This window comes from Corvus kubaryi, unplaced genomic scaffold (genome assembly GCF_017639235.1).
Source record: "Corvus kubaryi isolate FWS band 111438036 unplaced genomic scaffold, C.kubaryi_AGA036_p1.0 split3-73, whole genome shotgun sequence".
Taxonomy (NCBI): domain Eukaryota; kingdom Metazoa; phylum Chordata; class Aves; order Passeriformes; family Corvidae; genus Corvus; species Corvus kubaryi.
In genome coordinates this window covers 38,671,768-38,699,581 of record NW_024582091.1, presented here as the reverse complement: position 1 = coordinate 38,699,581, position 27,814 = coordinate 38,671,768, and the positions used below count along the sequence as shown (strand labels likewise).

Genomic DNA, 27,814 nt, shown 5'->3' with positions numbered 1-27,814 from the left:
TCAGACCTTGGTGTCTGCATTTCTTTTAGTCTGAGGGTAACTTTCTTGCCTTCAAAATGAGCTGAGGAGTATTGTTTAGTTTTGTCAGGCACATCACACTATTAGTGTGCTTCTGACCTCTGATTTGCACTCCAGGCAGTGGAGTCTTCCTTACCCAGCTTTTCAGATTATCCTGATGTCATTTCTGTAGTTCAGTAGAGATTGCAGTCCAGATACAGTGGGGCTAACTTGAAATAGTTACCTCTTGTAAACTATCTGTGAAGGTTTCAAAAACACCCCCAAAGTAGGAAAAATGCTTCACAGTTACCAGCACAGATCAAGTTTTGAGTTAGTTGCATTTGAATGAACCAATGTAGATACATCTAAATTATGATACAGTCACTGCATGTATGTTTATGGTAGAAGAAGGAGCCAAGTAAGGAAGTTTTATCTTAGTTTTGAGCATGCTGAGTGTTTCAGGATGTAACCTAGTGCAAGCCTTCGTTCAACTGCTGCTTATTTCCGGAAAGCTGTCATCAAGTTCAGAACCGCAAACAGGAAATGCAAGATCACGTGTATGCCCCTGTTGAACCTAACACAGTAGTTAAAAAGCATGTCACTTTCTTTTGTGAAAGAGCTTCACCTTTTCAGCTGAAATTGTGATATAAAGTCAGAAATAACCCAGATCACAGTGGAGAGGAAGTAAGTAGTTGTACCAGTATCTGAAACTGCAGAGATGACTTTGCTGCTCAGTCTGTGCTGCTATTTTGATTTCAGTGTCCATCTTGGTCTGTTACTGTTTGCATTCTGAGATGGTACCACAGTTACAGCTGTTTCTTAAACACATCAGTGTTTTCCTTCCTTCTGTATTAACTGCAGCATTTGCTTGTTTGATGTGTCATGCCTAATCTTTCCTGTCAAGGCACACCTCAGTGTTTTGGAATCTCTCGAGGTGTCATGCCTATCCACAGGAGACAGTTGTCTATGAAATGAGTATATTGGTACTCAAGTAAAAAATTACTTTTGCAAACTACAGTGTGTCTTGGATTTAGGTTTGTACTCATGTGCTCGTGCACAAATTACACAGACTTTTGAACTTTGGCCTGTACTATGTCTGCATCTTTTTTTTTTTATGCTTTGGTGAAGAATTTTTAATTTTCTTTCTAATTCAATCTCTTAGACTAAAAATAAACTAATATATTTTATAAAATGTTGTAAGTGAGCAAGAATTGTAAGAAAATACTGGTTTTATCTTCTAATGAAAATTTCAGGTTATAGACATGATGAAACCAGATATTGACAGACTGCTGAGCTTAATGCTTGGGTGCCTCTCTCTGTGCATAGGATGTAGCTGACAGGAAATCTGAGATCAGTGCTTACCCCTGAACTCACATTCACACAAATTTTTGCTGTACAACTCCAGTTTGTTTTAATGGCAAGTAAGTGGTTGCAACACTTTTTCAAGGCTAGAGGAACTCACATTGAGGCACAAAGTGTTTTAAGCATGTTTTAAATGTATTTACTGTTTTGGTTTCATTTACTCTTTGTAAATGGTTTAAGGTCTCCTTGCGTCGACAACAAGTTAGCGAGAGACTGAATGAGTGGGCTGTCTTCAGTGAGAAGAACAAGGAGCTCTGTGAATGGCTGACGCAAATGGAAAGTAAGGTGTCTCAAAATGGTGACATCCTCATAGAAGAAATGATTGAGAAACTTAAAAAGGTACAGTGTACACTTACATACTCTTATTTAACTGTTTACTTGTTTGTGAATGAGCTGAAATTAAGGCTTTTCCTTACCCTGATGTGTTTCAGTGTTTATGTTCTCTCGTTATGCAGACTTTTCCTGTCTGTCTTGAGACAGGACCTCCCAGAATGACAGAAAATTAAGTGAATGCAAAGTCAGAGGTGTCTGAGTGCTTTATTAAGTGTCCAATCAGAATTGCCTGTAATGAGTTAAACTATAGCAGACATATTTATAGAAAGCATTGTGTTTTGGTTTGTGTTGGATGGTTTTTTTCATTCTTCTGGTAGTTGTTTTTGTTTATCCATCAAATATATGAGGTGGTCACTCCACTGTACCAATCAACTGAAAAAACAACATTCACTTATATTTTTGCACCATTTCTTTAGTAGTGCAGAGTACAGTATATTTAGAATAAGTACCTTGTCTTCTGGTTGCTCTTTACTGTCTAGGATTATCAAGAGGAAATTGCTGTAGCCCAGAAAAACAAAATCCAGCTTCAGCAAATGGGAGAGAGACTTGCTAAAGCCAGCCATGAGAGTAAGGCATCAGAGATTGAGTACAAACTTGGCAAGATCAATGACAGGTGGCAGCATCTTCTAGATCTTATTGCAGCCAGGTAAGACAGTTGTTTTGTTTCTAAGTTTTAAGTGGGACAAATTAATATGCTGGGTGTCATGCATTTAAAATCCTTTATTTTCTGCCTTTTCATCATACATTTTGAAATAAATTCATTCTTAAACATCAACACATTTCTGTGAAAATCACTTTCCTGTTTTACTTTATGGTACAGGACAACATTTCTTCAAGAAGAGTCATTTAAAAGCTTCATTATGATACTATGGTGATGGTGGAAGATTAACAGTTGGACTTAATCTTAAAGCTCCTTTCCAAACTTAACAGTTCAACGTTTCTACAATATAGGATCAGTTGCAATCAGGTTTAGTGAGCCTTCATCTAGAAGCATCTTACTCTACATGGTGCTTAAAACTGGATGCAAATGTAGTTTTTTCTAGAAATTTCTTGACAGAGGAATCAAAACTTTGTAGTTTGGGATTTCAAGAAGAGCTGGTCCAAAAGTAAGTCTTAGGTTTCCTCCCAGATCATTTTTTTCACAGATGGAGAAAAGTAACTGCAGGTAGATGTATGCACACTGGGCTTAAAGGCTCTTTTTATCCAAGCTCAAAAGTGTAACAGCAATTTTCAGAACTTAAAAAAATACAGGATTGTTGTTTGATATGTAAAGAAAATTATTTATTTGTTTCAACACTTTCTGTTGAGCTGTGCTACAGCCTCTCTTTCATTACCAGCAACAATTTTCTCAGAATTTTGCACTTCGTGAATTGCATAAATAGCTCATATACTTTATAATTCACATTTCTTTGATGTAAGAACATATGCATTAGTAATACTTTAGTCCTGTTAGCAGCAAAAGGGTTTGTTTAGTTTCATCGTCTTTTTTTGTGTGTTCTTTTTTCAGATGGTTTTACTGCATTCTTGCTCTGAAATCTGTTAGCATGGAAGCAGTTAATTTTATGTAAACAGAAGCATTCCAGTGGCTCCAGCTCCTTTAATAGTAGTAGTTCATTTTAAAGTAATGAGCACCATATATTTCTTACAGAACAATTAAGTCAGGAAGTGTTGCATTACCATCAAGGAGCCTGCTTGGTTTCAGAGGATGTGATACAAGTTGTTGAACTTGAAGTATATTTGATATATTTTTATGTTAGTCTTTTCAAATGCTTACTCAGGGAAATGTTCAGATAATACCTTCAGGAAGTTTCTATCAAAAGAGGATTGCATTCAGAAATTGCAAAACACATCTTTAAATTATCTATCTTGTCTATTTAGTATTACAGATTAGTCCCCACTATAGGAGAGGTGAATGTTTAGGATTTTGTATCATTCATGGGTTGGCAGACATAAGATGCAATGTTACACACTTAAGCCCTCTCATTCTGTTATCATGAAGTGTCAAGTCCTAGTTCTAAACTAATGTATGTAAAATATTATTTACTTTTATTTCCCGATCATTTCAGCTTACCCTTCTCAACTGGCATGCTCAACATTATTGTATGCAATTAAACATATAAATCTTTACATTTCAGTGCTCACTGAAGTGAAAAATACTCTGCAAATTAGCTGACGTTTGGAAATAAATTGTGGAAAGGTGTGAAGCTAGGCTATGAAAAGCTAGTTCAGCTGTATCTTAGGCTGGAAATCAATAAAACCCAAGTTGTTGATTAATTAATGTATGTACAAAATGCTTGTATTGATGTCTAATTGCAAATGGACAAAAGGGTTGGCATCCCCCAAGATAATTTTTAGAAGGCCCCAGAGGCCCTTTAGAATATGTTCTTATATATTGACATATGTTCCTGTTAAGATATTTTGGAATTTAGAATGTATCATATAACATGGTTTTGGCTTCATTCATCTAGTAAAGGCAGATTAGTTGTCCTCATATTGAGAAGAAAGTACATCTTTTCACATTCTGGATGCCTGACAGTATTAATAAATTATTAGAGCCTGCAGACTTTTCTGCAGTGCTACAGTAATCTCTTGCCTGGAGCATTTTTCTCAGTGGTTTGTTTCCTAGAGCTGTGAAGTAATAGCAAGTGCTGTGTGAAAATGCTTCAGTAATATATTATGGTAATACATGTCCAGTCTGAATCTTTACCTGTTGATTTTTATACTGTGTGGTGAAACTTCTCCAGTCACCTTTAAAAGCATCTTGCTTTCTTCCTTGCTTTCTTGCTTGCTTGCTTTCCTGCATTCTTTCTTTCTTTCTGTCTGTCACATTCTGTTCCCTTGCCCATTCCTTTTAATTGCCCCTCCATTCAGGGGAGGTCTGTAACTACAGAAGTGACAGCTGCAGAAAGGTAGTTGTGTCTCTGCATCAGAGACTTCTGTTTGTTCCCTTCTAGAATACTGAATCCTTTCAGATTAATTTTTCTGATATGTCAGCCTCCTGAAAAAAAGTTGCCGGTGTTTACAGCTGGGAGACAGTGCTACTGCTGCAACTGCTCAGGCTTTGCAAAGAAGGCTTTGTGAGTGTTTTCATCCTTTCCCTTACCACTCACAGTCCACATTCCTGGAGATCAAATCTGGCACATGTTGATGAATGCAGGTTTTATTTAGAAACATGACCACTTGTCACCATCCAGTGTCATGTTATCAAGCAACGGCTGGTAACATTTGTTTGCTGTGAAACATTTTCTGTACAGTACTCCCCAGCAAAGTGTGTCCCCTTGCCTCCCCCCGTCAAAAGAACAGTGTTTGCAGGCTTTGGGAGTGGAAGTTCTTCTTTTTAATACTGGAAAATTTCATGGTTGTGGTGGAAGACTTGCATGCTGTGAGGATGGCGGAGGACAGCAGTGTGGATTCAGACCTCCCAGACTGTAACTGTGATATCACAAGGCAGGCAGCTATTTTTGTTTGCTTTTGATTGATACTATTCTTTCTGAAGTTTTGGCTTGCTGGAAAACTAACTGAAATATTGATATGTAGAGATCAGTACTGTAGCTAGAAATTACTGTTTTCTGCTCAGTTTAAAAGCAGTTGACAGTGGTAACAGCATACTTTGTTTTACAGCTAGTACCTTTGGATCCTGGAATAATTTTTTGGTAGTGATGGAAACTTAGAACTAGTAAAATCTCTTAGCTGTCTGAGAGAAACTGTGGACTGATTTTACTGCTGTTTTTAAATATGAGAGCATGTACACAAATGAGAATAAACAGACTGTCTACTTGGTGTTTGTGTCATCAAAGGGGTATGACTGCAAGCAAAAGGCAGAGAAGGAAAGAAGCTGTAAAGAAAGTACTTCAGACTTAACTTATCAAAGCCTGTCTGTCTGTTCATATTAACAACTGTTTTGTAACTGCATGTAATACTTGAACTCAGCCTACATCATCTTGGATTTTTAATTCAGCTTCTCTTTTTCCCTTTTCACATTATCTTCTAGAAATTTAGCTGTTTTTGAGAATTCTAGAAATGCAGTCTTTGAAAGAGCAAACTGATTGGAGTGGTAACTACAACTGGCTTTACTGGTGTCCTACTGCACAGTACTATTGTGCTTTGGAAAATAAATTTGGTTTTACTCAGAAAAAGATTATTTTTAAACTGATCTTTTCAAAGCTGATTTTAATAGTGCAACATTTTTCACTATTTCAAAGAGTGTTTCTTAAAACTTGTCTTCAAGTAGGTATTTGTTTTAAAAAACACCTTTTCTGCTTTCTGCTTTCAGACTTAGCCAGCATGTTCTGAGTTTTTTCATGCTGCTTTTAAAGTTTAATATTAGTAAGCAGCTGTCTAAATGACTAATGCAGTAGCTATGACTTCTATATGATGCATTTGTATGTACTTACAGGATTGTTCCTGTTTAGATTTAAGTGGAATCTAAGGCTTTCCACTTTAGGACTAGTTGAATTAAATGTATCTGTGCTTAATTTTAGCTCCAAGTTTTTCTCCCACTGGCTTTGCCTAATGCAGAATAATAGACATTATTAATAGACAATCTAAAGTTATTGCTTTCTTGGGGAAATTGAGGCACATTAAGTGGAACATGGAAACATAAGTATCATAAGCCCATTCAAATTGTTAGACAATCTTTCATCAGTAAACCATAAAAACAATTGAATTCTGCAGTATTTTCCTTTCTGAGAGTCTTAGGTATTTTTAAAATGTAACAAGACTGGGGAGTGTGTTTTATGAAAAAAAAAATCTTTAAGCCAACTGTGTAATGGTTCCAACCCATTGATTTCAGTGCAGAATTTTCTTTATGAAGGAGAGAAGTTATACCAAGTCTTTCCCAGGAACACGTGCAGTTACTGTGCTGCCTAGTGCTGCAACAGAAGCATGAAATGATTATTGGAATAATTAACATTTTAAACATAATCTTGCAAATGCAATCTCAAAACGTCTTGGCTAGGGATCCCACATGCTTGATCTAGAATTTGACCTTTGTCTCTTAAGCAGAGCTTTTAGAGCACAGGCAACTTTGCTTGCTGAAGTTCAGAAGGAAAGCTCTCAGACATGATGGACTGCATCTATTATTTGATCACAGATATGTTTTCAGAGTAGCTGGAGACACAACACTGTATTGCAGTTCAGTCAAAATAAAAGTAATCCCAGCAGACTCCAGTAAGCACTTGTTTATTTGTTTCTATTTGTACCAGGGGCAAAGAACCTGTTGTGTTAAACTCAGTACAACAAAAAAGAGCAGTGTTAGAGGTAGATGTAGTGGGGGGACAGGAAGGAAGTTGTAGGGTTTGGGTTTGGTATGTCATGCTGTTTTTCTTTCTTTCTCTGGAGCATCTTAGATCATGTGACTGAAAATAGTGGTAGTTGGCCCAGGCTATTTTTTATGCTCAGGCAGGGATGTACTCCTGTGAAGTTTGCCTGAGGCAGAGGGCACTTTCTAAGTGATGGACCCTTTATAGTTGTTGCAGGCAAAATGTAAATGAAAATCCAGCACAGAGATTAGAGTAGCACGCAATTGCAAACAAAAAAATCCTGGTCCACAGTTTGGTCTTGCAGATGATCAAGTGACACTGCTTCTCCACAGGACTGACATGACTCATTGTTCCCATTGGTTCAAACCCACAAAACGCTGTATGTCGAACCATAGGTGACAAGGAGATGGTGCCCTCAGACAGTGGGTGTTCTCCTGCTGTCTCCTCAAGCCTAAATACATAGCTGTGTTTTGAGATAGCCTCATGATGGGGACTGAGGCAGTCTTTCAGCATAATTGTGTTGACTTCAGTCCCATTGTGGACAGATTTTCAGATTGCCCATATTTTTTTCCAGGTACCAGGTGGGGTTTTTTTTCAGATCACAACCCTACAGCGGTTGGTCATGAGACTCTGGCAAGGAAGCTGTATTTGAACTGTTCTTAAGGGGTTTTAGCAATAAAAAACCACAGTTTAACCATCTGTGAGCTAACGAGAGGGCTATAAAGAGATGAAAATTGGAATGATTTAACCTTTTTTTTAAGATGACATTAATATTTCTGTGAGTCTCCTTATGGTCAGCTTCAACTACAACTTTCAGTATGGAAACACTTGATAAATTTGCTGGTTAGTATTGTGGAAAAAAATGTGAATTGCTTATTTTGAATTATAGAATGGTCAGATGGCATTTTGTGTCTTTAACAAATCTGGCAATCTTGTATTTTTCAACCCAATTTAGTCAATCTATTCCCAACTGCACACATCTTTTAAACCTTTCTGATATTGAAACACTTAAGTAGAAGAGCAGTAGGAGCATAAAAGGGAACATTACTCAAGATTGGTTTTGGTACCACACAAACAGGGAAAAAGAGCTTAGAAAAAAATTCAGAATCCACTAATAATGTATGCTATGAAACATGGGGATAGGAAAGAGAGAATTACTGAAGGACAATTTTGCAGTTCAAACAGATCGAAGGAAAAATTATTGAGATAGGATGAAAGTTTAGTTGAATTTATTCACTTTCTAAGCTTAATGCTCTCTTGATTCAAAAAACCAAAAAACCACAAACAAACAAATGGAAATCTATAGTTCTTCCTGGTCATTGATCTTCCAGGGTCAGGATTCCAAGAAAAATACTAGTTAGGAATCACTGTGCAGTTCCATTCCAATTTAATCTGTTTAAACCTGAAATAGTCCGATAACACCAACTTAAAGCAGCCCTTGGGATTCAAGAATTCTCCCCAAGTTCTCAGCTGGGCTTCTTGCTCTGAAACTTATTTATTCAAGGACAAGTCTTCACCCTGGAACAGGTTGCCCAGAGAGGTTGCCCAGATGGTGCCCTATCCCTAGGAATGTTCAGGGTTTAGGCTGGATAGGGCTCTAAACAACCTGATCTAGCTGAAGATGTCACTGCTCATTGCAGAGCAGGTGGACTGGATGACTTTTAAAGATCCCTTCCAACCCAAACCTTTTGTGATACATACTTCAGTGTTTTCATGGGTGTGAAAAAGGCCTGTTCACTTAATGCACTCCCTCACCAGTACATGGATAAGTTATTTGTACTCTAAGAACAGTTGTCATCTATTAGTCAAATACACAACTAAATTGCTTAGATTGTTTTGGGGGTTTGAAGTGTGTGAGCTCTTTAAAAAAAAAAAACAGAAAACTTTTCTTAACAAATACTGAAGTCAGCTGATTAAGGTACAGAAGCTTTGGAAATGTTGTGTGGCATTAGTAAGCGCCCAGTGTTTCTCAACCAGCAGCTATGAGTGCAGACTCTATGCACATGTAATATACTTCTGTTACATAATAAAGGAAGACTTTACAACAGAACTTGCCATCTAAGTGAAGTTTCTCTGGAAACTTCCTGCAACGCATACCGTGAAAAATTTTCTTCAGGGTGTACTTAATACTGCCATTTCTTTTTCTTTACAGGGTAAAGAAGTTGAAGGAAACCCTTGTTGCAGTGCAGCAGCTGGATAAAAACATGAGCAGCCTGAGATCTTGGCTTGCCCACATTGAATCAGAGCTGTCCAAACCTATCGTCTATGAAACTTGTGACTCTGAGGAGATACAAAGGAAGCTGAATGAACAGCAGGTAAAATACAACACACTTATCAGGTGAACAGTGACATGGGGAGAGCCAACTTAGTGTGTCCTTGGACTGCCCATACCCAGTTCAGCTGAGAGGGCATAAGGCAAAATGCTTAGATATCAAGGCAAGTGGTACTTACTGTGTCACTTATAGAGCCTTCTGCTGGCCTTGACATCGAATCCTCCAGGAGCTGGTTGACATTTCCAAGAAAGGTAAGGCATCAAGAGATGTAACCTGAACGAGTTATTGCAATTGTTTTCCTTTTGGGCTTGTGGTTTTTGTTTGTTTGAGTTGTCTGTTCCCAGAGGCAAAACTGACACCTATTAGACCTTGCAAATTTTGCAAATGCTTGAAAATTACTATTTTTAGCAACCTTTCTAACTCAGTTTTATTTTGCAGCTTGTTTGAGAGTCACTTTGCATGCAAAGATGCATGAGCTATAGACGTGAAGTTAAAATTGGGTGGTTTATACTACACAAAGCCTTTATGCAGTGCTAGATTAAAATATGTAGAAAAATGTGAAGTCAGCCAGTTTTTGGCATTGAAACTAATGTTACTTCTAAGATGATTTACTGTACTTTTTCCTTCCTGTTCCACTTCACTGCCCAGTGCAGTTTTGCCTAGAAGCATGTTGCTGGAGAGAACTGTTGTCCTTTGTGTTCCTGTTGGTTATTTATTGGCAAAAATACCTTTCTGGTGCCCACTGAGTTAGATGAGTTAGATGCTCTCCTGGGTCCTTTCTCCAGAGGAGAAAGAAATGCGTGAGAAGAGGAAAGATGGGATATTTTGTGGATAATTTATGAAGAGTAAAAATGGGCATTTTGCTCCTTAAAGCTGAGCGTGGAACTGAGCCAAGAACTCCTTCAGAGATTTTGCCAGCTCCTCAACTGATTTGTTAGATTTCTTTTCAGAATTACTTATTAATATTTTATATGGAATTTACATAGGGATAATAATTTATAACACAGAAACATCACTAATGAATGGTGTTTCTGAGACAATAAAGTGTTGGGAAGGGCTAAACATTTTTTTGCTACTTTGCTATCAACAAAGTAGATAGTTGAGATTATTTACTAGAATCCCTATGCAGACATCCCATAGTTTTTTACAACCACTTCTTACGGGATTTATCTTGGGCACAGAGACTGGTATATCTCTGCCTTTCTCTGTCTCCTTGTGGTGGCAGCATGCAGTGATGTTCTGTAGAAGTGAGAGTGGTTTAATTTGAACTCTGAAGGGGAGAAATAGAGGTGAATCTTACCATGGGAGGATGACATGTGTGTAAACATGGTGATGATTTGACATGATAGCAATACAAGACATGGTTATAATAATATTAATTTTAAAAACCTACCCACTTTCAATGCATGGCAACTGGTATTTTTATTAGTTGGAGGCTATATCACTATCCACAACACCTCAGAAGGCTACCTTCGCAAGTATTTTGTTCCCTGTGTCTTCTGTTAGTGACTCTCTGTTCTTTTCCATGTTTGATATTCCACTGAGGTCATGTTATCTTTCCAGTTGTTCATATGCAAAATTAGATTAAAAATATTATGTTGTGAAAGAGGAGGGACAAATTCCATTTATGAAACTCCATTATCTACTTCTCAGCATCTACTTCAGCCACGCATCAGCTTTCCAGATTGCTGGTCTCTAGTGAAATAAAAATACAGTTGAATCTGGATATCCCTGGGAAGGTAGGGTAACTTCAATGCAGTATTTTCCTAGGGTAATGAACTCCATTTAAAGGATTACTTGTTTGTTTATTTTCTCAATCTGCTACCAGTTGAAATGTGAAAAAATGATATTTGCTTCTGGCCAAATTACATAAAAAAAAGGTTGTATATGGGTGACAGCAGTGCATAAAAGTGATGCTCCTTTGTGAACTAACCCAAAGGCTTAATGTTGTCTAATAAACATAGAAAATTTTAAAATCTGGGAAATAAATATTAGTCTATGGAGAAAAAATAATCTAGACATTGCTTGTGGAAATGTTCTGTAGATGAATAAAAAAATTCTTAAGAATGCTCAGGACTCACAGTTCTCACTACTGGTTTACTCCAAAACATTTGAAAGGAGATTGAGCTTACTTGACCTCAAGTCTCATAGCTGTCTGGAGTGTGTGTTTCATAAAGTATTGCATCTGATTATAGTGTCTGTCCTTCTATAATATTTCAGGGCAGATAGAAAAATATGCACTTTGACATCACAATGAAAGTATTTTTCAGGCAAGTGAAGTGAAAGGACTGTTCCTGAGGAAGAAAAGATTGTGATTTTCCACTCCATGTTCTCAAGTAGATGTTTACAAAATAACATTCTAGATGAGAAGACGAAACAGTGAAACCCCAGTTATTACAAATAACCAAAACAAATGGTTGATGTAGGTCAACCTTGCTCTATTTCAAATTTCCTGAGTTTTTTTAATTTGACATTTAGATCTCATTTCCTGCTGGAAGACATTTTCAGATCATGTTGCTAGCTGTAAGAAAAGTTCCTCTAGTTAGACCTTAAATGTGTATAGACACAGTATGTTGACACTGTATTTCCCTTTGCATGTCATAGTTTACTTCAATAGCAAAATTATAGAGCAGTTTATCTCTACTCATCCTCAAGCTGCCACATTCTCCTAAGTAAACCTCCACATCTCTAATTGTCCTATTGACTCCTTTCTTCATCTGAGTCAGAACTCAACCTAGTATTCTAGATGCAATATCGAACTTTTTGATGTAGTTACATTAGTATTTCTTTGTCACTTTTGGAATTGGGTTGTCTTGGCTTTGTTATTGTCCATACTGATTTTTCCATGTAATTGATGATTTATTACAAATGTAGGCAAAAGTCAAGCAGAGTTTCCTTTCATTGCACTAATCCAACAGCAACAGCCATTTACTTTTGTGGTTTGTCTTAACTTGAATCCGGAGATAAAAACTGAAGGTGAAATATTACTTACAGATGAAGCATTATCATCAGTGTAGGACAAGCCATTGGAACCCAGAAACCAACAGAAAAAATAATACTGATGACATATAATAAGTGCTAAAACAGTGTGAGTGCATTTTCTTTAGGTGTCTGAAATTTTCCATTTCCAATGAAAATGCTATAGAGCTGGAAACTTGAAGGAAGAAAAATCTCCTACACATGCATTGTTCAATATGTCCTGCCACCAATCTCTGTGTCAGACATACCAACTTAGCAGCTGTCTCACCTGGGGAACAGTACGTTCGTGAAGGGTCCCTCCGCCAAAGCCTTGCAGTACATAAGAACATATTTCCTTGTTGCACTTCTCTTACTAACTTCTGCTTTACATTCTCTGTGATAATGGGAAAGGGCTGAGAATAATTCTACTGTTTATTGGTGATGTTGATTAAATGTGTGTGAAAGATGCTCAGCTGAGCATGCAGAGCTCTGGCAGTTTGATCCAGGTAATGGTTTGGTGTTCATAGTCCCTGGGAGAGCTGTGCATGCTGCCAGGTTCTCCTGGCCTCATTGATAACATTGCATCACCACCTGTGCAGGTGCACTCTCTTAATTGGTATTTACTGGATGTTTTTCTTCTGTTTGCAAGCTTTTTTCTTTTTTTAAATAAGTGGAAGATACATACATTTGCATGGATGCATGTTTTGCAGTTTCTCTTAAGAACTAATTTCTTCACCTGCAGGAACTTCAGAGGGACATAGAGAAGCACAGCACTGGTGTGGCATCTGTTCTCAATCTGTGTGAAGTACTGCTTCATGACTGTGATGCTTGTGCCACAGAAGCCGAGTGTGACTCTATCCAGCAGGCTACACGCAATCTGGACAGAAGGTGGAGGAATATTTGTGCAATGTCAATGGAAAGGCGGCTTAAGTAAGTCTAAAATGCCTACAGATTAGTATTTCCTTCCACAGGAAGAAATACAGGATGGGGTGTATATTATATGGTTGTAGTACTGAATAAAAGAGTGTAAGGGTCAGAAAAAGATCATATGCTGAGTAGAAGCCATTAGCTGCTATGCTTCTATGAAAAAAATGAAATTTTGGGTTGCATATGCCTTTATACAAAGTACAGATAACAATCATCAAATTTCATTCACAAGTCCTTTGATAAATGTTTTATTTCCCATGCTTCATAGAAATGATGAGATGGAAACAAGAAAGTTTAGATGATTGCAGTGACTCCAGGAGATTTAGAAAACATGACCTAAAAGGGAGGTTGTAATGCTTAAATTTACACAGGAACTACTGAGATTGATGGGAAACTAGTTATTGAATGGGTGGAATGTTATTCCAGGTATTAGGGTTTACATGTACCCAGTGTTCCTCAGCAGTTTCTCTTATATCTGATTTTGTTTAGTGGGAAGAATTTTGGGAATGAGCACTCATATGGAAATGCTTCACCTGTCCTCCTTAGCTGTGCTGAGCAAGTGAGGGCCAAAGCACCCAGGATTCTTGGGTGTAGTCTGAGTAACAGCACATGCTTAGACCATCTGTAGGCTGCATGCCCATCATATCCAGAAGATTCACTGTTTTCTATTCCCACATAGGATAGTTTGGTGATTTCAACAGCGATAATGATGTAGGCTAGATTGGGGCAATGCTGTGTACTGTGTGCCAACTAGTAATAAGACATGTTTACAGGTTTAAAATCTTGTATTTGTGAAGGTATTTTCTTTAACTTTTTCAGTTATGAAACTTATTTCTGTCATGCTTGTACAGCCATAGAAACAACTCTAGGAAGAACTTGACATTTTAAAATGCTGAATTGAACTTTCTATGGTCTTTCATTTTGTGGGATATTCTTAATGTATTTAGTAAGGTTTTTTGTTTATTTTATGCAAAACATTTATTGCTGTTAGGTTTTTCTGCTCTGTATCATAGATTCATATCTTTAAGTAATTTTATACTATTGCCATGGAAATTCTTGAATTGTATATATCTGTAAGTACGGTTCTATGTTACAAGTTCTACTTAAAACTACATTTATAAGTTCTATCTTCAACATAGTCTGTCTTGAACATACATGGGCTTTCATACCTTTGTGTCCAACAAATAAATTCAGAACTATTTTAACTTAAACTATGCATGGAACTATATTTTACTTTCTTAGAATGTACACATTATGCTTTAGTAGATTTGTACTTGTAAGTTAACTGAGATATCAGTATTTAGGATCTTTATTGTACTAGAAACAGTTATTTGTATTAAACAGCAATTTTACTGATGTCACTGGCACTGGATTTCAGAAGTTATTTAGCGTGTGGCTAGCTTTTTAGAGCTCCTATTACAAACTTAAAACTTTTTTTTATACTGATTCCAAAATTAGATGCATTAAAAAAAAAAGTCTTCATCTTACTCTAGCTCAGTCTGGAATGAGCCAGCCTTCCCTGTGGTCTGTTTATCAGTCTGGCTGGCTGAGTTAGATTATTAGTCAGTTACTGTCTGATGCAGTGCTAGTTTGCTGTTGCAGATGACTGGTTAAAGTTCTGTAGGTCAACTGGCCATGAGTCCAAGCATTCTCTAATTTTCCGTTATCTGTTGCAGAATTGAAGAGACCTGGAGACTATGGCAAAAATTTTTGGATGACTACTCTAGATTTGAAGAGTGGCTAAAAGTCTCTGAGAGGACAGCTGCTTTCCCAAGCTCCTCTGGTGTGCTTTACACTGTTGCTAAGGAAGAACTGAAGAAATTTGAGGTGATTTATAGTGGTTGAAATTCAATACCTGCTGATCACATTGCAGCAGCCAGCTAGTGTTCTTCCTTCCCATAACCAAGTTACTCAGCAGAGATGCTGTACTAATAAAATGGAGTTGATGATTTTGTAGCTGTCTTCAGTGGCAGGTTCCTAAGATAGAAAGACAGTGGAAGGTGGCCACTGGAAATGCTAATAAATCAATCCACTCTCCCTCCACTGTTTGTTCAGCAAAGCTAGATTCTTCACCTTTTTTATTTCTGCATCTTTTTAATATGTCCAGTCAGTAGGTGTTCCAGAGCCTTCCTAAGTCTCCCTTCACCAAATGCCTCTTCAAATGCATGCTGCATGCTTTAGCTTTGGCTTTGATTTTATCACCCCTCTTCTTTCCATAACTCTCTGAAGCCAGCCCTCTGAACTCTGTCAAATTATGCAGAATATCCCCCCTTTAGATCCTTATACCTGAAATTCATATTCATGCAAATTTTGTTATATGTCCACATGGTGTCCCTTGTGATTTAAAAAAGCTAAGCATGCTTCAAAACTGACAAGCTGTCCCTTTGGTCAGTGCTTAGTAGCTTGTTACATGATTCCATTGTGTTTACTGAGATGCGAGGATTTGTCTCATAGTTCCAAGGGATTGTAAAGCTGTGTGTAAGGCACACACGCACATCGTCTGGTGAGTCACGGGGGAAAATCTTTTGCTTGGACTAATATTTGCAAAGAGTATGTCAAGATGAGAGAGAAGAAAGAACAAATTATTTAGGCAATTCAGTAAACAATCAGACACTGTAAAGTATTTGCTGTGAAGAAGAAATGCACATTTTAAACAATATCTAAGACCAGTTAATAGATTTTGGTTTAGAAGTTAAATCAAAAGCCTAAACTGTGAAGCGCTGAGTTCTGTAATTGACACTCACATTTATGAATGTACTGGCCGGGTTTTGATTTTAAACAGACTTCATTATGCCAGACTTCATTATGGCCAGGTAGATTGCCATACTATAAAAACATTTGCTTCCTGGACATGAGCACTCTGCTTCAGACCTCTTTCCCATTGTCCCTTTATTCAGTGATCAGGATTTAAATCTCTTCTTTAGTAAGTCTATGTATGAGAAGCAGTACCAAAAGTATGTTGACTCTTTGATTTTTACAGCTGAATTGACTTTGTCCAAAGTCTGTTTCATTGAACTTCAGCTGTTTTGGTGACCTTTCCTCTGCAGCAGACTTGTGGATTTTTTACTGCCTGTAGAGTGTCAGCCGGAAAAAGATGCAATGCGAACAGTGTAGCCTTTCCAAAAGCCTGCTTTCCCTATAGTTGGGTTCTTTCTCCTTTTTCTTTCTTTTTTTTCTCTTTTTTTTTTTTTTAATTTTTGTCCTGAACACCTAATTTCTCTGCCTACCAGATAGCAGGAATGCAAGTAACAAACTTGTGGTATTCAAATTCAGTGGAATTCAGCAGCTTTACTGTGAATTCATTATTAAGTTGGCCACCTACAAATACTGACAGAAGCAGGTTTCTGCTTTAACTGTACATTTTTTCTATTTTTTTTTCTTCTCCATATCTGCACTTTAATTAAAAAAAAACAAGAACACACAACAAAAAGAGCTCATCAGACCGTATAAGAACCTTGCAGTTCCTGAGCACCGAGGTCAGAGATGGCTCTCACTGACTTCAATGTACAAAACCAAACTCCTTCCTCTCCAGTAGTTTATGGAGAAACGAAGAGAGGTTACCGGAAGGAATGCAACAGATGAATTCTTGTGTAGCTGAGAGGAAAAAATGGAAGGCAAATAAACAGCTGTTACTTTGCTGGAGAAGGCTTGGTAACAGGTGAAACAACAACTGCACGCTTTTAGATTTCATGATCCTAGTAAATACAGTCATATTTGTGCCTCTAATATAGGAATACTTGTGCAATTTTAAATTAATTCAGTTCTACTGGTCATTTCATAGGTGCAAGCCCATTTGCTCCTTTTTGGTTGTCCCGTACCCAATTTGATAGCCATTCAGTGAAGAGAATAATTATACTGAGAGGACTCTACAGATTGTTATCTTTTTTGCAACCAGTTTCTTTACTTTCTTCTCCGGTATTACAGCAGAAATGTGCTTTTTTCATTTTTAGCTTTAAATGGTGCAATATGAAATGTATATATTTTTACACAGAAAACTCACCTGTTTTATTAAAATTTCTGTACAGAACTATGTTACCTATCCTACTTCTACAGTCTTTATTAAGGGAAATGTCTAGTTTTGGAAGAGATTGACTGTTTTATTGTGAGGAATATCAGAAAGCAAGTTTGTAGAACTACAGTAGGATCCAAACCCTACTTGTATTCAAAAGAGAGCTGGTGTAATCTAGGTTTTTAAGTCTTCCTTTGATTGCTTTTCTATTTCGCTGATGTGGCAAGATAAAAACAAGTAGATTTTTGAAAGAATATTCATTTATTGTTGTTGTTTTTAGTAGTAGTAGTAGTAGTAGTAGTAGTAGTAGTAGTAGTAGTAGTATTAATTCAGTAATTTCTCTGCAAGGTGCTTTCTCCAAGTTTCATGACTGCTAGTCACAACGTAAAACCCATGGACTAGGTCACTCGTGCACCTCAGCTGTGTCTCTGTGTCTCTTGTAACAGCAGAGCAAGCACTAAAAGTATGTGGTGCAAACATTTGCCTAGACATAAGTTGGCATGGATATTTGTGACATTTTCTTTTGTGCAAGTATTTTAAGGCAAAACTTACTTGTACACCAGTGTACTAAGTATAAAGAGATGTCTCATTCAGTACCATGTTTCAGAATAAACAATTGCTCAAATCTCTTCAATGTTTGCATTTCAGCAAATTCAATATGTGAAAAGAAATCCAGTGAAGCCACAGGAATCTTGTATTTCTGTTCCTTTTTTTAAAGAAGAGTTTCATGTTCACTGTTTGTACTTCTGTTCTCAAATATGAAAGCATATAATTTCGTAGAAAGAAGACTTTTTTTTGGTACTCATTTTGCCTTTGTAATGGATATTCATGTTGCAATTCTCATTCAGTGAACCATGTCAGTTTTAAAAAATTTTTTGTTTGTTTTTTGGAGGGTTTTGGTTGTTTTTTTTTTTTTTTTTTTGTTTTTGGTTTTGGTTTTGCTTTTTTTAATCAGAAGGCAGTATCTCAATGGGGTATAGAGATGTCTCCAGTTAGTGGAATTTATTGGCTTACATAAGTCCAAGTGCAGAAGTAGGGTCAAAATAAGGCCAGAGATCTATATAAGTATCCTGATTTCATTAATCTAAAAGTCTAAAGGTGTCTTTTGTTCATACTGCTTTAGGCTTTCCAGAGACAAGTGCATGAAAGCCTGACTCAGCTGGAGCTGATCAATAAGCAGTATCGGCGCCTGGCCCGGGAGAACCGCACTGACTCCGATGGCAGCCTCAAGCAGATGGTTCATGAGGGGAACCAGAGATGGGACAACTTACAAAAGCGAGTCACCTCCATCCTGCGCAGGCTAAAAGTATTCTTCCATTTTTAAGACTTCAATTTCACTACTCTAGTTATGAATCAAGGGTGCTTCAGAAGCTTTCAGTTTAATGCGTTTGCACAGTGTTTTTGAGGAGATTTCTGCCTTTGGAAGAGGAAGGAAGCTTATCAGTTCACTTAGTCCAAAGGAACCAAAGTATAGGCTGTAGGCAAATGCTTGGTGACATCAACCACCACCTTCCGCACAGATAACTTTCATAGGTCTGCTGATTGCAGGTCTAGATGGTGTTACTGAAAAGGGAACCTTGGAAAGCACATAGGAAGTGAAAGAAGGTGTACTGAGTTTAAATTGGGTTTGATGTGGATGAAAGTCATTTCCCCACTATTGCTGGGGATTTTCATGTTGTTGGTCATTTCATGCCACTCAATTTTCCACCCTCCAGCATTTTATTGGCCAGCGGGAGGAGTTTGAAACAGCACGTGACAGCATCCTGGTATGGCTAACAGAGATGGACCTGCAGCTGACCAACATCGAGCATTTCTCAGAGTGTGATGTCCAAGCAAAGATAAAGCAACTTAAGGTAAAGAGTGATTGAGTAGTTACAGAAGGAGGGATGAAAGAAGGGGAAAAAAACCCATGCATGGTGGGAAAACAATTTTAAGAAACATTATGCAGAAATGCAGCATGATATGGTTCCTTTACTTGCAGGCCGAGACTTCAACCTCAACAGTTATGGGTCATGTCAGATTACAGTATGTACTTTTCTGTCAAAATATAAGATATTTGAGCCGTGAAAAACATAAAAATAAAACCCCAGCTGTGATAGTGTACTTTCCCTCATCAAAATAGGAAGTGCTAATAAAAATTATTTATGTAAAGTCTCCATTATTGCTAATATCTAATAATAAATACATTTTTCAACCATTTTTGCATCAGAAAACTCCTTATCTGGAGAGAACAATACTAAAAGTCACATTATCCAAAATTCCACTGTGCTAGGTTTAGCATCTGTGTTTGTTCTAGACATTTGGTCATTAGCATGGCTTGTTTAGAGAAGAGCTTTCTTTCCAAATTCAACAAGTGAGGAATGAGCTGGTAAACCAGGACGTATCACTGGTTTTGGCTTGAAAGACTGTGGAATGCTAAATTTAATTTAATTGCTCGTTGTTGCTCATGACAAGAATATTTAGCACAATCCCTGTTTGTTACCCACACCATTCTTTCTGTAGAACTCCAGAGACCTGCATCCTTAATTACCCAGCTTGTTGTCATGTTGATTTTGTTGATAAAGCATGGGCTTTTCTTTTACACAGGCTTTCCAGCAAGAAATTTCACTGAACAACAGCAAAATTGAGCAGATAATTGTGCAAGGTGAGCAACTCATTGAGAAAAGCGAGCCCCTGGATGCAGCTGTGATTGAAGAAGAGCTAGATGAGCTGCATCGTTACTGCCAAGAGGTCTTCGGTCGTGTGGAGCGCTATCACAAGAAACTTATCCGCCTTCCTGTGTGTATATTTACATATGTTTTTACTTGTCTGGTTTGTTGCCATTTTACAAATGTGAGAATGAGGAAAGATGTTGAAATGAAGCCTACGTAACTTTCCGAAAGTCCTGTGGTTAAATTTTGTTGCAACCCTGACCATCTGTCTCCCTTCATTACATGCTGTTTGTGTCCTACTCAGAGAGCAAACTGACGAGATCTGGAATTTCTGTAAATCACCATGAAAATCCATGCAAATTGGAGATCTATAGAACTTTATTCGTGGGGGTAGCACTGTGGTACTGGTCATAAGAACATCTCCCTGCACTGTCAGATAGTTTGATTGGCAGCTTAGTGAAGTTTTTAAAAAAAAAAAAAAAAAAAGATAAAATTATTTTTCTCATCAGAAGAGACAGAAATTTGTCTCCAGAATTGAACACAAGCTCAAAAGTAGAAAAGGGAAACAAAAGGAGAAAGTGGAAGGAAAACAATTTTTGGTAGCTCAGGTCCTGCTGAATGAAAGGAGCAAAATCCAGGGGTTTCAAAATATGAAATAGCATAGTGAGAGCAGTGCTCATGATAAAGATCACTTACGCTTTCTGTTAATTGATTCCAGATGTTTTTCTAACTTAGTATTTGCATTGAAGTAACATCAGTAAAAGTCTGGAGATACTTACCTTATGTGAGACTTTATGGTGCCTCAAGAAATTAAATGAGCTGGCACTTTGATCTTCTTTGTTGTTTTGGTTTTTTAGTACACCTTAAAAACAACGAAAGGAAAGTGCAAAAGGATGCAAAACGAAAACCTCCCCCAGTGTGGCTGTCACCTAATGCTACTTTATTTCAGTGTCCCAGGCTGACCGTGCAGTGCCTTTGCACGTTTCATTGATTGCTTCTGTTTGCATTATGCTTCTAGCTAACAGATGACGAGCACGACCTCTCTGACAGAGAGGCGGATCTGGATGAATCAGCAGATCTCTCTGACATACGCTGGCATGACAAATCTGCGGACAGCGTTCTCTCCCCGCACCCCTCTTCCAACCTTTCGCTGCCTCTTTCCCAGCCCCTGAGGAGTGAGCGATCGGGGCGAGATACCCCTGCGAGCGTGGACTCCATCCCCCTGGAGTGGGATCATGACTACGACCTTAGCAGGGACCTGGAGACAGCTGTTTCACGGGCACTGCACTCTGAAGAAGACGGAGGACAAGAAAAAGACTTCTACCTGAGAGGAGCAGCTGGCATAGCAGGTATGGTGGCAGACCATGTGCTTTGTTTTCTCTGAGTAAAAAAAAAGGGAAATGTTACATGTGTGATTGTGTGGCCAAGATTCTCATGGAAAAGTACTTTAAATAGCCCCTGGTGACTTTAAATAGTGTTTCCTAAGTGATCTCAGTGGCCCTCTGGCCTTAGAGACAGTGATGGACATTCCTGGATGACGACAGCCTTGGAAAATGGCAAAGGCGTACATGATATGGCAGGGAATTGGCTGTGTATCTGTGTGTGAGGCCTGCCAGCTGGGATATGTTGTCCTTAACAGCCCTGTGTCCTAAGTTATTCTGACTAGAAGAAACTATACTGGATATGGCAACAAGTGCAGAACAAAGTAATGAAGAAATGCTGTGGGAGAGACCCACAGAGAAAATCATCAAGCGTTTAAATAAATCCTAACTCAGTCCTTATGCAGGCAAGACTCCAGCAAATGAGTGTTTAGTCTGAGATGGGATCTTGGGTCTTGCTCTCCACTGAAGTTGGAAATCCTTTCTAAGTGTTTGTGCTTTGTGTAATAAATCTTAACAAGTGAAAGTGCCCAAATGGAGCTAGTTGTGGGATAAGACGTATCAGTGTCTTTTACTCTGATCTTGTGGCTGTCTTTTGCTTTCCAGGTCATTGCTCTGAAAAGAGTCAGGTTTTCCTGGATATTAAGAGACTTTGTAGCAGGCTCCCTGTGTTTCAGTCTTCATCTTTTTCTTCTCCAGAGAGAATGTTTGCTATTGGAACCATTTATATAATCCATCTCATGAAAAGGACTCCTGCTGTAAGGAGACAGCCATTGCTGAGCCATCAATTCAGATTGTGCTTTTATTTTTTCAGATGTAGAGATCCCTGAAACTCTTGAGGCCTATGTAACACTCACAGAAAACGCCCTCAAAAATATCTCTGGTAGGCATCATAAAAGACTAAGCATAGCCAGATGCAAATACCATGGTGCACAAGCCTAACTTCTTTCTCTTCTCTTAGCATCTGCTGTCTTTTCACAGCTTACAAGATAAATGTTTCTTACATGGCAGCATTGGCATCCTAACTTAGAAGTATCCTCCTGCTTTACTACTACGCTTAAACGTATCATTAGGGGCATGGATGAAATGATGTCTGAAGTATTAGCCTTGCCACCTTGGCTAAGTAAACTAAACTGATCTGATTGGTCTTTTTTCTCTGGTGTCCATCAACTGGACTAATACATGGTTACATCTTAAGGCAGAAGGAAAAGGTATAGAGCAATACCTAATTTTTCAGGTTTACTTTTTTTTTTTTTTTTTAACACAGCCACATCTTGGATTATCATGCAGATATAAACTTTTCGATTAGTTGTTGTTTCATGCGATCAGAATGTCAAGTAGAGGTACTGTCTTTATCTTAGTCTCATATATTGGAAAATTATTTTCTCATTGCACAAGATTAACCTACTCTCTCATTTGTTAGATGATTCTCTTGGAGGAATTAGATGCATTTGAAATACCTTTTCTCATGATTTCAAAGTTTTCCTCTTCTAAAATAATGACTTCATTGCAAACAACAAACCTTTAAAATCTTAGTGTCTGTGACACAAGCCTCAGGTTCACCACCCATTTTTATTTACTCCCCAAATTGGTGAAATAATATTATTGATTAAGGGTATAAGTAATACCCTTAACAGCAGTAATAGCAGTACTTACAGAAAAAATGTTTCATTTTCTGACCTGTGAAAATTTTTAAAGTAATGAGCAAAAAGCAGTGTTGAGCACTTTGTCCTGTCCATTTGGGGTGTTCTATATGAAAAAAGATTATTCATCCAAGAGGCACCATTTCCTGTAATTAGTTGGACAGAAGGCTCTCCTTCTCTATTCCTGTTTTTAATTGTGTCTTTTTGAATGAATTTGAACTGTCTTTGTAAACAGATGGAAATCAGGCATAATGATAGAATATGCATAAGAAGGATCTCATGTGGTCCTCTAGGCTGCAGCCTGCTTCACATTAGAATTTTCTGTCGCTAATTTTTATCACAGAATTCAGCTGACCTCTATAAGGAAAATACAAGTTAGTCCTGCTTCAGAAACATTGCTATAAGTTCCCAATAGCTTGAGTGAGTAATACCATCTTGCAGATATGTTAAGCATGATCTTTCTCAAGTACCTAATTGGAAAAATACTGTGAATTTTGCTGCTTACTGTGGTTGCCCAAATCAGTCATTGACTACTTGCTGTGGGCCTCCAAGATGTCCAGTCATCTATGGATTTTGACAATGATTATGACAGTCTCACTTAGCATTTGTAAGCCACTTCCAGTCTTTAAAATTGTATATAAATAGGATCCTTTTATGGAGATCCAAATTCTGCTGCTTTTTAGTGGAGAGGAATAATACAAACAGAAATGAAGATACCAAATTTTTATATGGATTTAGATCATACAAATGGAGATTTGGGTTAGAGGGTTTTATCTGACAGTGTTTGAAAGGGAAAAAGATGTTTTCCAAAATCAGTGAAGTTAGCGTATGCTTTGCTGAGAACTTTCTCTTTAAAAAAAGGCAAGGAATTCAATGTGGGGGAAAAGTCACTTCAAAATAATTTGCAAGCCTGCTTTAAACTGTGGACTCTTCTCTAGTATGCTTATGGCAAGCTTGTTCATTGGCATCATCTGCTGAAGGTTGCTAACACTAATGTAACTAGTTACCACTTACCCTTGACATTGTAGCACTCATACTGCTGCCGCCACATTTCTCCTTTACTCTCTAATCTAAATAGTATTCCTAATATCAATTCTGCCTGGGTAAGGAAAAAAAATCTTTGGAAAAATTGGGGTGACAGTCACTCTTTTTTGGTTGTGATACAGGTGAACCAGGTGCCCTGGAAGCACATATCCGACAGCTGGACAAGGCCTTGGACACCAGTCGCTTCCAAATACAGCAAACAGAAAACATCATCCGTAGCAAGACACCCACAGGACCAGAACTGGATTCCACTTACAAAGGATATGTGCGTGTGTTTTGGAGCCCCAGTCAAAAATGCATTTCAAGCTTATCTTAGCTTTGCCATTGAAGGAAATACAGCTGCTTCAACAGAGCAATTAGCTGCAACTGCTTCCCAGACTCACTCATATGCTTGCTACCCTTAATCACATGCTATCGTTGTTTATGTTATTAGTGTGTTCACAATAGTATAAGATTAGAGGAACATGACTCTCAGGAATTTATTTTCCTATTACATTGTTGGAGATGTCTAGAAGTACTTTCTCACACATGCTTTTATCCATCTAGTGATGATACCCTTGTTTGAATTTCCTCTGCTTTTAAAAGCAGGTTTTATAGCTTCAGGCACAGTGTTGTTAATGAATTATAAACATGCAACATAGAAACAAGGTTGCATGTATGGAATCCCTGATTAAAAAGCTTTCTCAGAGAGGTTTTCTGGAAGATAAATCTCTCTCTAAGCCACTCAAGTAATTTTATTACAGACAGAATTTAAAAATTAGCTGCTTGGATGCATAGTAGTATTTCTACATTTAGGTTAATTTTCTTTATTGGTCTTCTAGCGTCTTTCCCATAGTGTCTTAAAATGCAGAAAAGATGGCACCTGAGACATCTAGATCGATTTGGCATAATGGCACTGTGTTATTTCTGTTTAGTCTTAACTTAAGCTTTAAGCCTTTATTGTCTCCATGTACTTTTTTTGTAGGATCAGCACAGATTTTTATAATAATAGATTTTTTTTCTTCACACTTATACTTTTGGAAATTTCTCAAATTTGCATTGTAATTCATACTGCCCATACAATTGGTCCTGTACACTGCATATTGAAAAGGGATATTTTGTTTGTTAACACAGATGAAACTGCTAGGTGAATGCAGTGGAAGCATAGACTCGGTAAGAAGGCTTGGATATAAACTGAAGGAGGAAGAAGAAAAATTTTCAGGACTCATTAACATGAACAGTACTGAAACACAAACAGCTGGTAAGTAACGTAGTTATTTGATGAACAGCAATTATGGAATGATGCAAACATGCAAGGATTTTCTAAATAAACATTGGTATTATTTGCTGACATATATATTTACGTGACTGACTGTTACCATGTTCTGTTTAACATCTTTTAATAGGAATAGAAAGAATTAGTAAGTAATACACACTCCTTGTGTAGGCCCTATGAAGAGTTTAGGCATACAAGTCCATTTTAAGAACCCCTTCATATCATGAGGCATAACCCTAAGCCTTTCAGAAAGTCCCTATGGATGCAATGGGTTTTTGTTGTAAGACTTCTCATGAAAAAGGTTGCTTATATTGCTGTACAAAACACCTAAGTCAGCATTTGTTTCTTCTAATACTAGCTTTCACCTCTAAGATTATCTGCCTACAGTAAAGAAATTTATTTTCACCTGATAGAAGTATTCACCTAATTTTAAACATCAGCTGTAGAACAAGAGATACTGGATTGTAAAAACATGGATTTATTCCAGAGACTACAAAGGCGTCATCTCAATTCTAAGCTTGACAAAATATGCTACCCATATAGTCTCTTTTATTTTGTTTTAAATTTTAAGTTGATGGAATGATACAACTTGTCCTTCTACCATAGCATTTCAAGATATCTAGCAAGAAGAAATAGCCCCTAATTTATTTCTTTTTAGTGCAGGTGTTTATCCAATGCATCAGCAGTAGCTTAGACAAATGTAGTGAGCTGTGACAATTAAAGTGTGATAGGCACAACTACCTATGAAAATAATATGTGGTTAGTTAGATATATTCACATTTCTTGTCTGGTTTGCACTTACGGTAATTTAAGATGTCTTTTTTTGCCAGCATAACCTGGTTTTAGAGACCTGCATGTATCAGCTTAATTCTGCTCATAGAAGTCTGACATTAGAAAGCAACAAAATTGCCTGCTGACTGGAATCGTCAAGATTCTTCATTCTTTCTCTCCAACATCACTTTCTTCAATCTAACTTAGTTTTTAATGTGGTTAAAGTTTGTGGCTTAGGGTTTTTATGGAGCATCTTTTTGTCCTAAACAGTATTCAATTCATGCAATTGTGTCCGTGTAGCTAGCAGATTTTTTTGGCTTTTGTTGAATTTAGTGTTTGTAATTCCAGGTGTAATTGAAAGATGGGAATTAATCCAGGCTCAAGCTCTAAGCAAGGAGCTGAGGATGAAGCAGAACCTTCAGCAATGGCAGCAGTTCAACTCTGACCTTAATAGCATCTGGGCTTGGTTGGGAGAAACTGAAGAGGAACTGGAGAAGCTCCACCGCCTTGATCTCAGCACTGACATACAAACTATTGAGCTCAGAATTAAAAAACTGAAAGTGAGTTTTACTGGTTTTTTTCCGTGAGTTACCTTGTAAAACTGAATGCAACAGGTATATTAAAGAGGTTGCAAATAATTGCAGCTGGTTTGCCTCACATAGCAGGCTGCTGCTGATAAAGTAACTGGGAAAGTGATTTTCTGAATCACCTTTTGGCAGGAAAATGTACCACTGGCAATCCAAATGAAGTTTTGGAATAGTAATTCTGTGGCAATTCTGTAGTTCCAGAATGTACAGATAACTCCTGATGTCACCCAAACTGATGAAATAAAAAAAAGTGCCGAGTTAGATCAATTCTCTTCTACTAAAATAGGTAACAAAATAGGTGCTCCAAAAGAAATGCCTCATTGAGATATACAGCTTTGTGTGGAGGAAGGAAAGAGTCCAAAGGGGTTGTAACCTACCCAGTGTCACCAGTGCAACATAGGAAAAATTTGATGCCCCTTTGCAACATTCCTTTTCTTCTTCTGTCATGTCAGATGCATCAAGATCTGAATGTTACTTTTTCATCTCTCTCATATATTTTACAGCTATAAAGATCTGCAAATGTGGTGGCCCACAACTTCACATTCAGTTACTAGTATCTTACAAGCGTGGGCACGAAAATACGGGACCCAATGTCAAAATGCACTGTGCTTCATGCCAGGGATGAGGTGAACAGACAGTAAGGGCTGTTTCCAGCAGTGATCCATGAGAAGCATGTCAATGCTGATCTTCACTGTAATCCAAATATAGCTGCCATAAGTACTACAAAGGTTACTGTGACATCGTGCTTTTCAGTAAATGCTGTAATGTAGGTGGAAAAAGGGACATTTCATAAGAATTCTGTTCTTATCTCACCCCCTCTTTGAAAGCCCATTAGTACCCTCCAAACCAAAGGAGGTGGGGTTTCTTTTGTGGCTTCCAATGTAAACAAATCAGAGTTTTATACAAGCTGTGCTTCTATAAATTGAAGTTCTTTATACTCTTTGTATGTTTTTGTTTCTCTCAGTAAAAGCTTTTCTTTTAAAATACTGATGACAGCAGTTTCCACTTGAAAATATGTTGGTTTTCATGTTAATCAGCAAAACTGTGAAGTGAGGGCAAAAGTTTTATTGTGAGTTCAAATAGAGTTGTGCTATGTCTTTAAATTTTGTTGGACCTATTCTGTCTTTAAAATATCTGAAACATGAGCCAGATCTTTAAAATTCAACTCTGACTTCAGGCTTTTAAGACTTTACAAGTTTAATTGGCTTGGTCTTGTTTATGCTCACAGTAAAATTTTAGTAGATGTTAAAGAGTGAACATTTGCAGAGTCACAGAGTGAGCACAGAAGTATCATATCCAGAGTAAAGGGACATGTTACAGTATGGTGCCTTTCTGCAGCTGCTGATGGCAAATCATTGCAGTCT

General features: G+C 37.6%; 1 protein-coding gene across 18 annotated transcripts in view; it reads left to right on the top strand.

The window, feature by feature from the left end:
* SYNE1 (spectrin repeat containing nuclear envelope protein 1) overlaps positions 1–27,814 on the top strand; it is a 294,381-nt gene that overhangs the window by 255,184 nt on the left and 11,383 nt on the right. For 13 of the 18 annotated variants that reach the window (XM_042016475.1, XM_042016480.1, XM_042016485.1 and 10 more), the window contains 13 exons: positions 1,540–1,698; positions 2,172–2,338; positions 9,106–9,268; positions 12,927–13,114; positions 14,788–14,938; positions 18,244–18,426; positions 18,836–18,973; positions 19,707–19,898; positions 20,790–21,120; positions 21,965–22,033; positions 23,960–24,102; positions 24,951–25,077; positions 26,212–26,423. In XM_042016475.1, coding sequence (XP_041872409.1) covers positions 1,540–1,698; positions 2,172–2,338; positions 9,106–9,268; positions 12,927–13,114; positions 14,788–14,938; positions 18,244–18,426; positions 18,836–18,973; positions 19,707–19,898; positions 20,790–21,120; positions 21,965–22,033; positions 23,960–24,102; positions 24,951–25,077; positions 26,212–26,423 — 2,223 coding nt within the window. The remainder of the gene's footprint in view (positions 1–1,539; positions 1,699–2,171; positions 2,339–9,105; positions 9,269–12,926; positions 13,115–14,787; positions 14,939–18,243; positions 18,427–18,835; positions 18,974–19,706; positions 19,899–20,789; positions 21,121–21,964; positions 22,034–23,959; positions 24,103–24,950; positions 25,078–26,211; positions 26,424–27,814) is intronic. The other 5 variants (XM_042016490.1, XM_042016482.1, XM_042016488.1 and 2 more) reach the window with 2 other exon arrangements.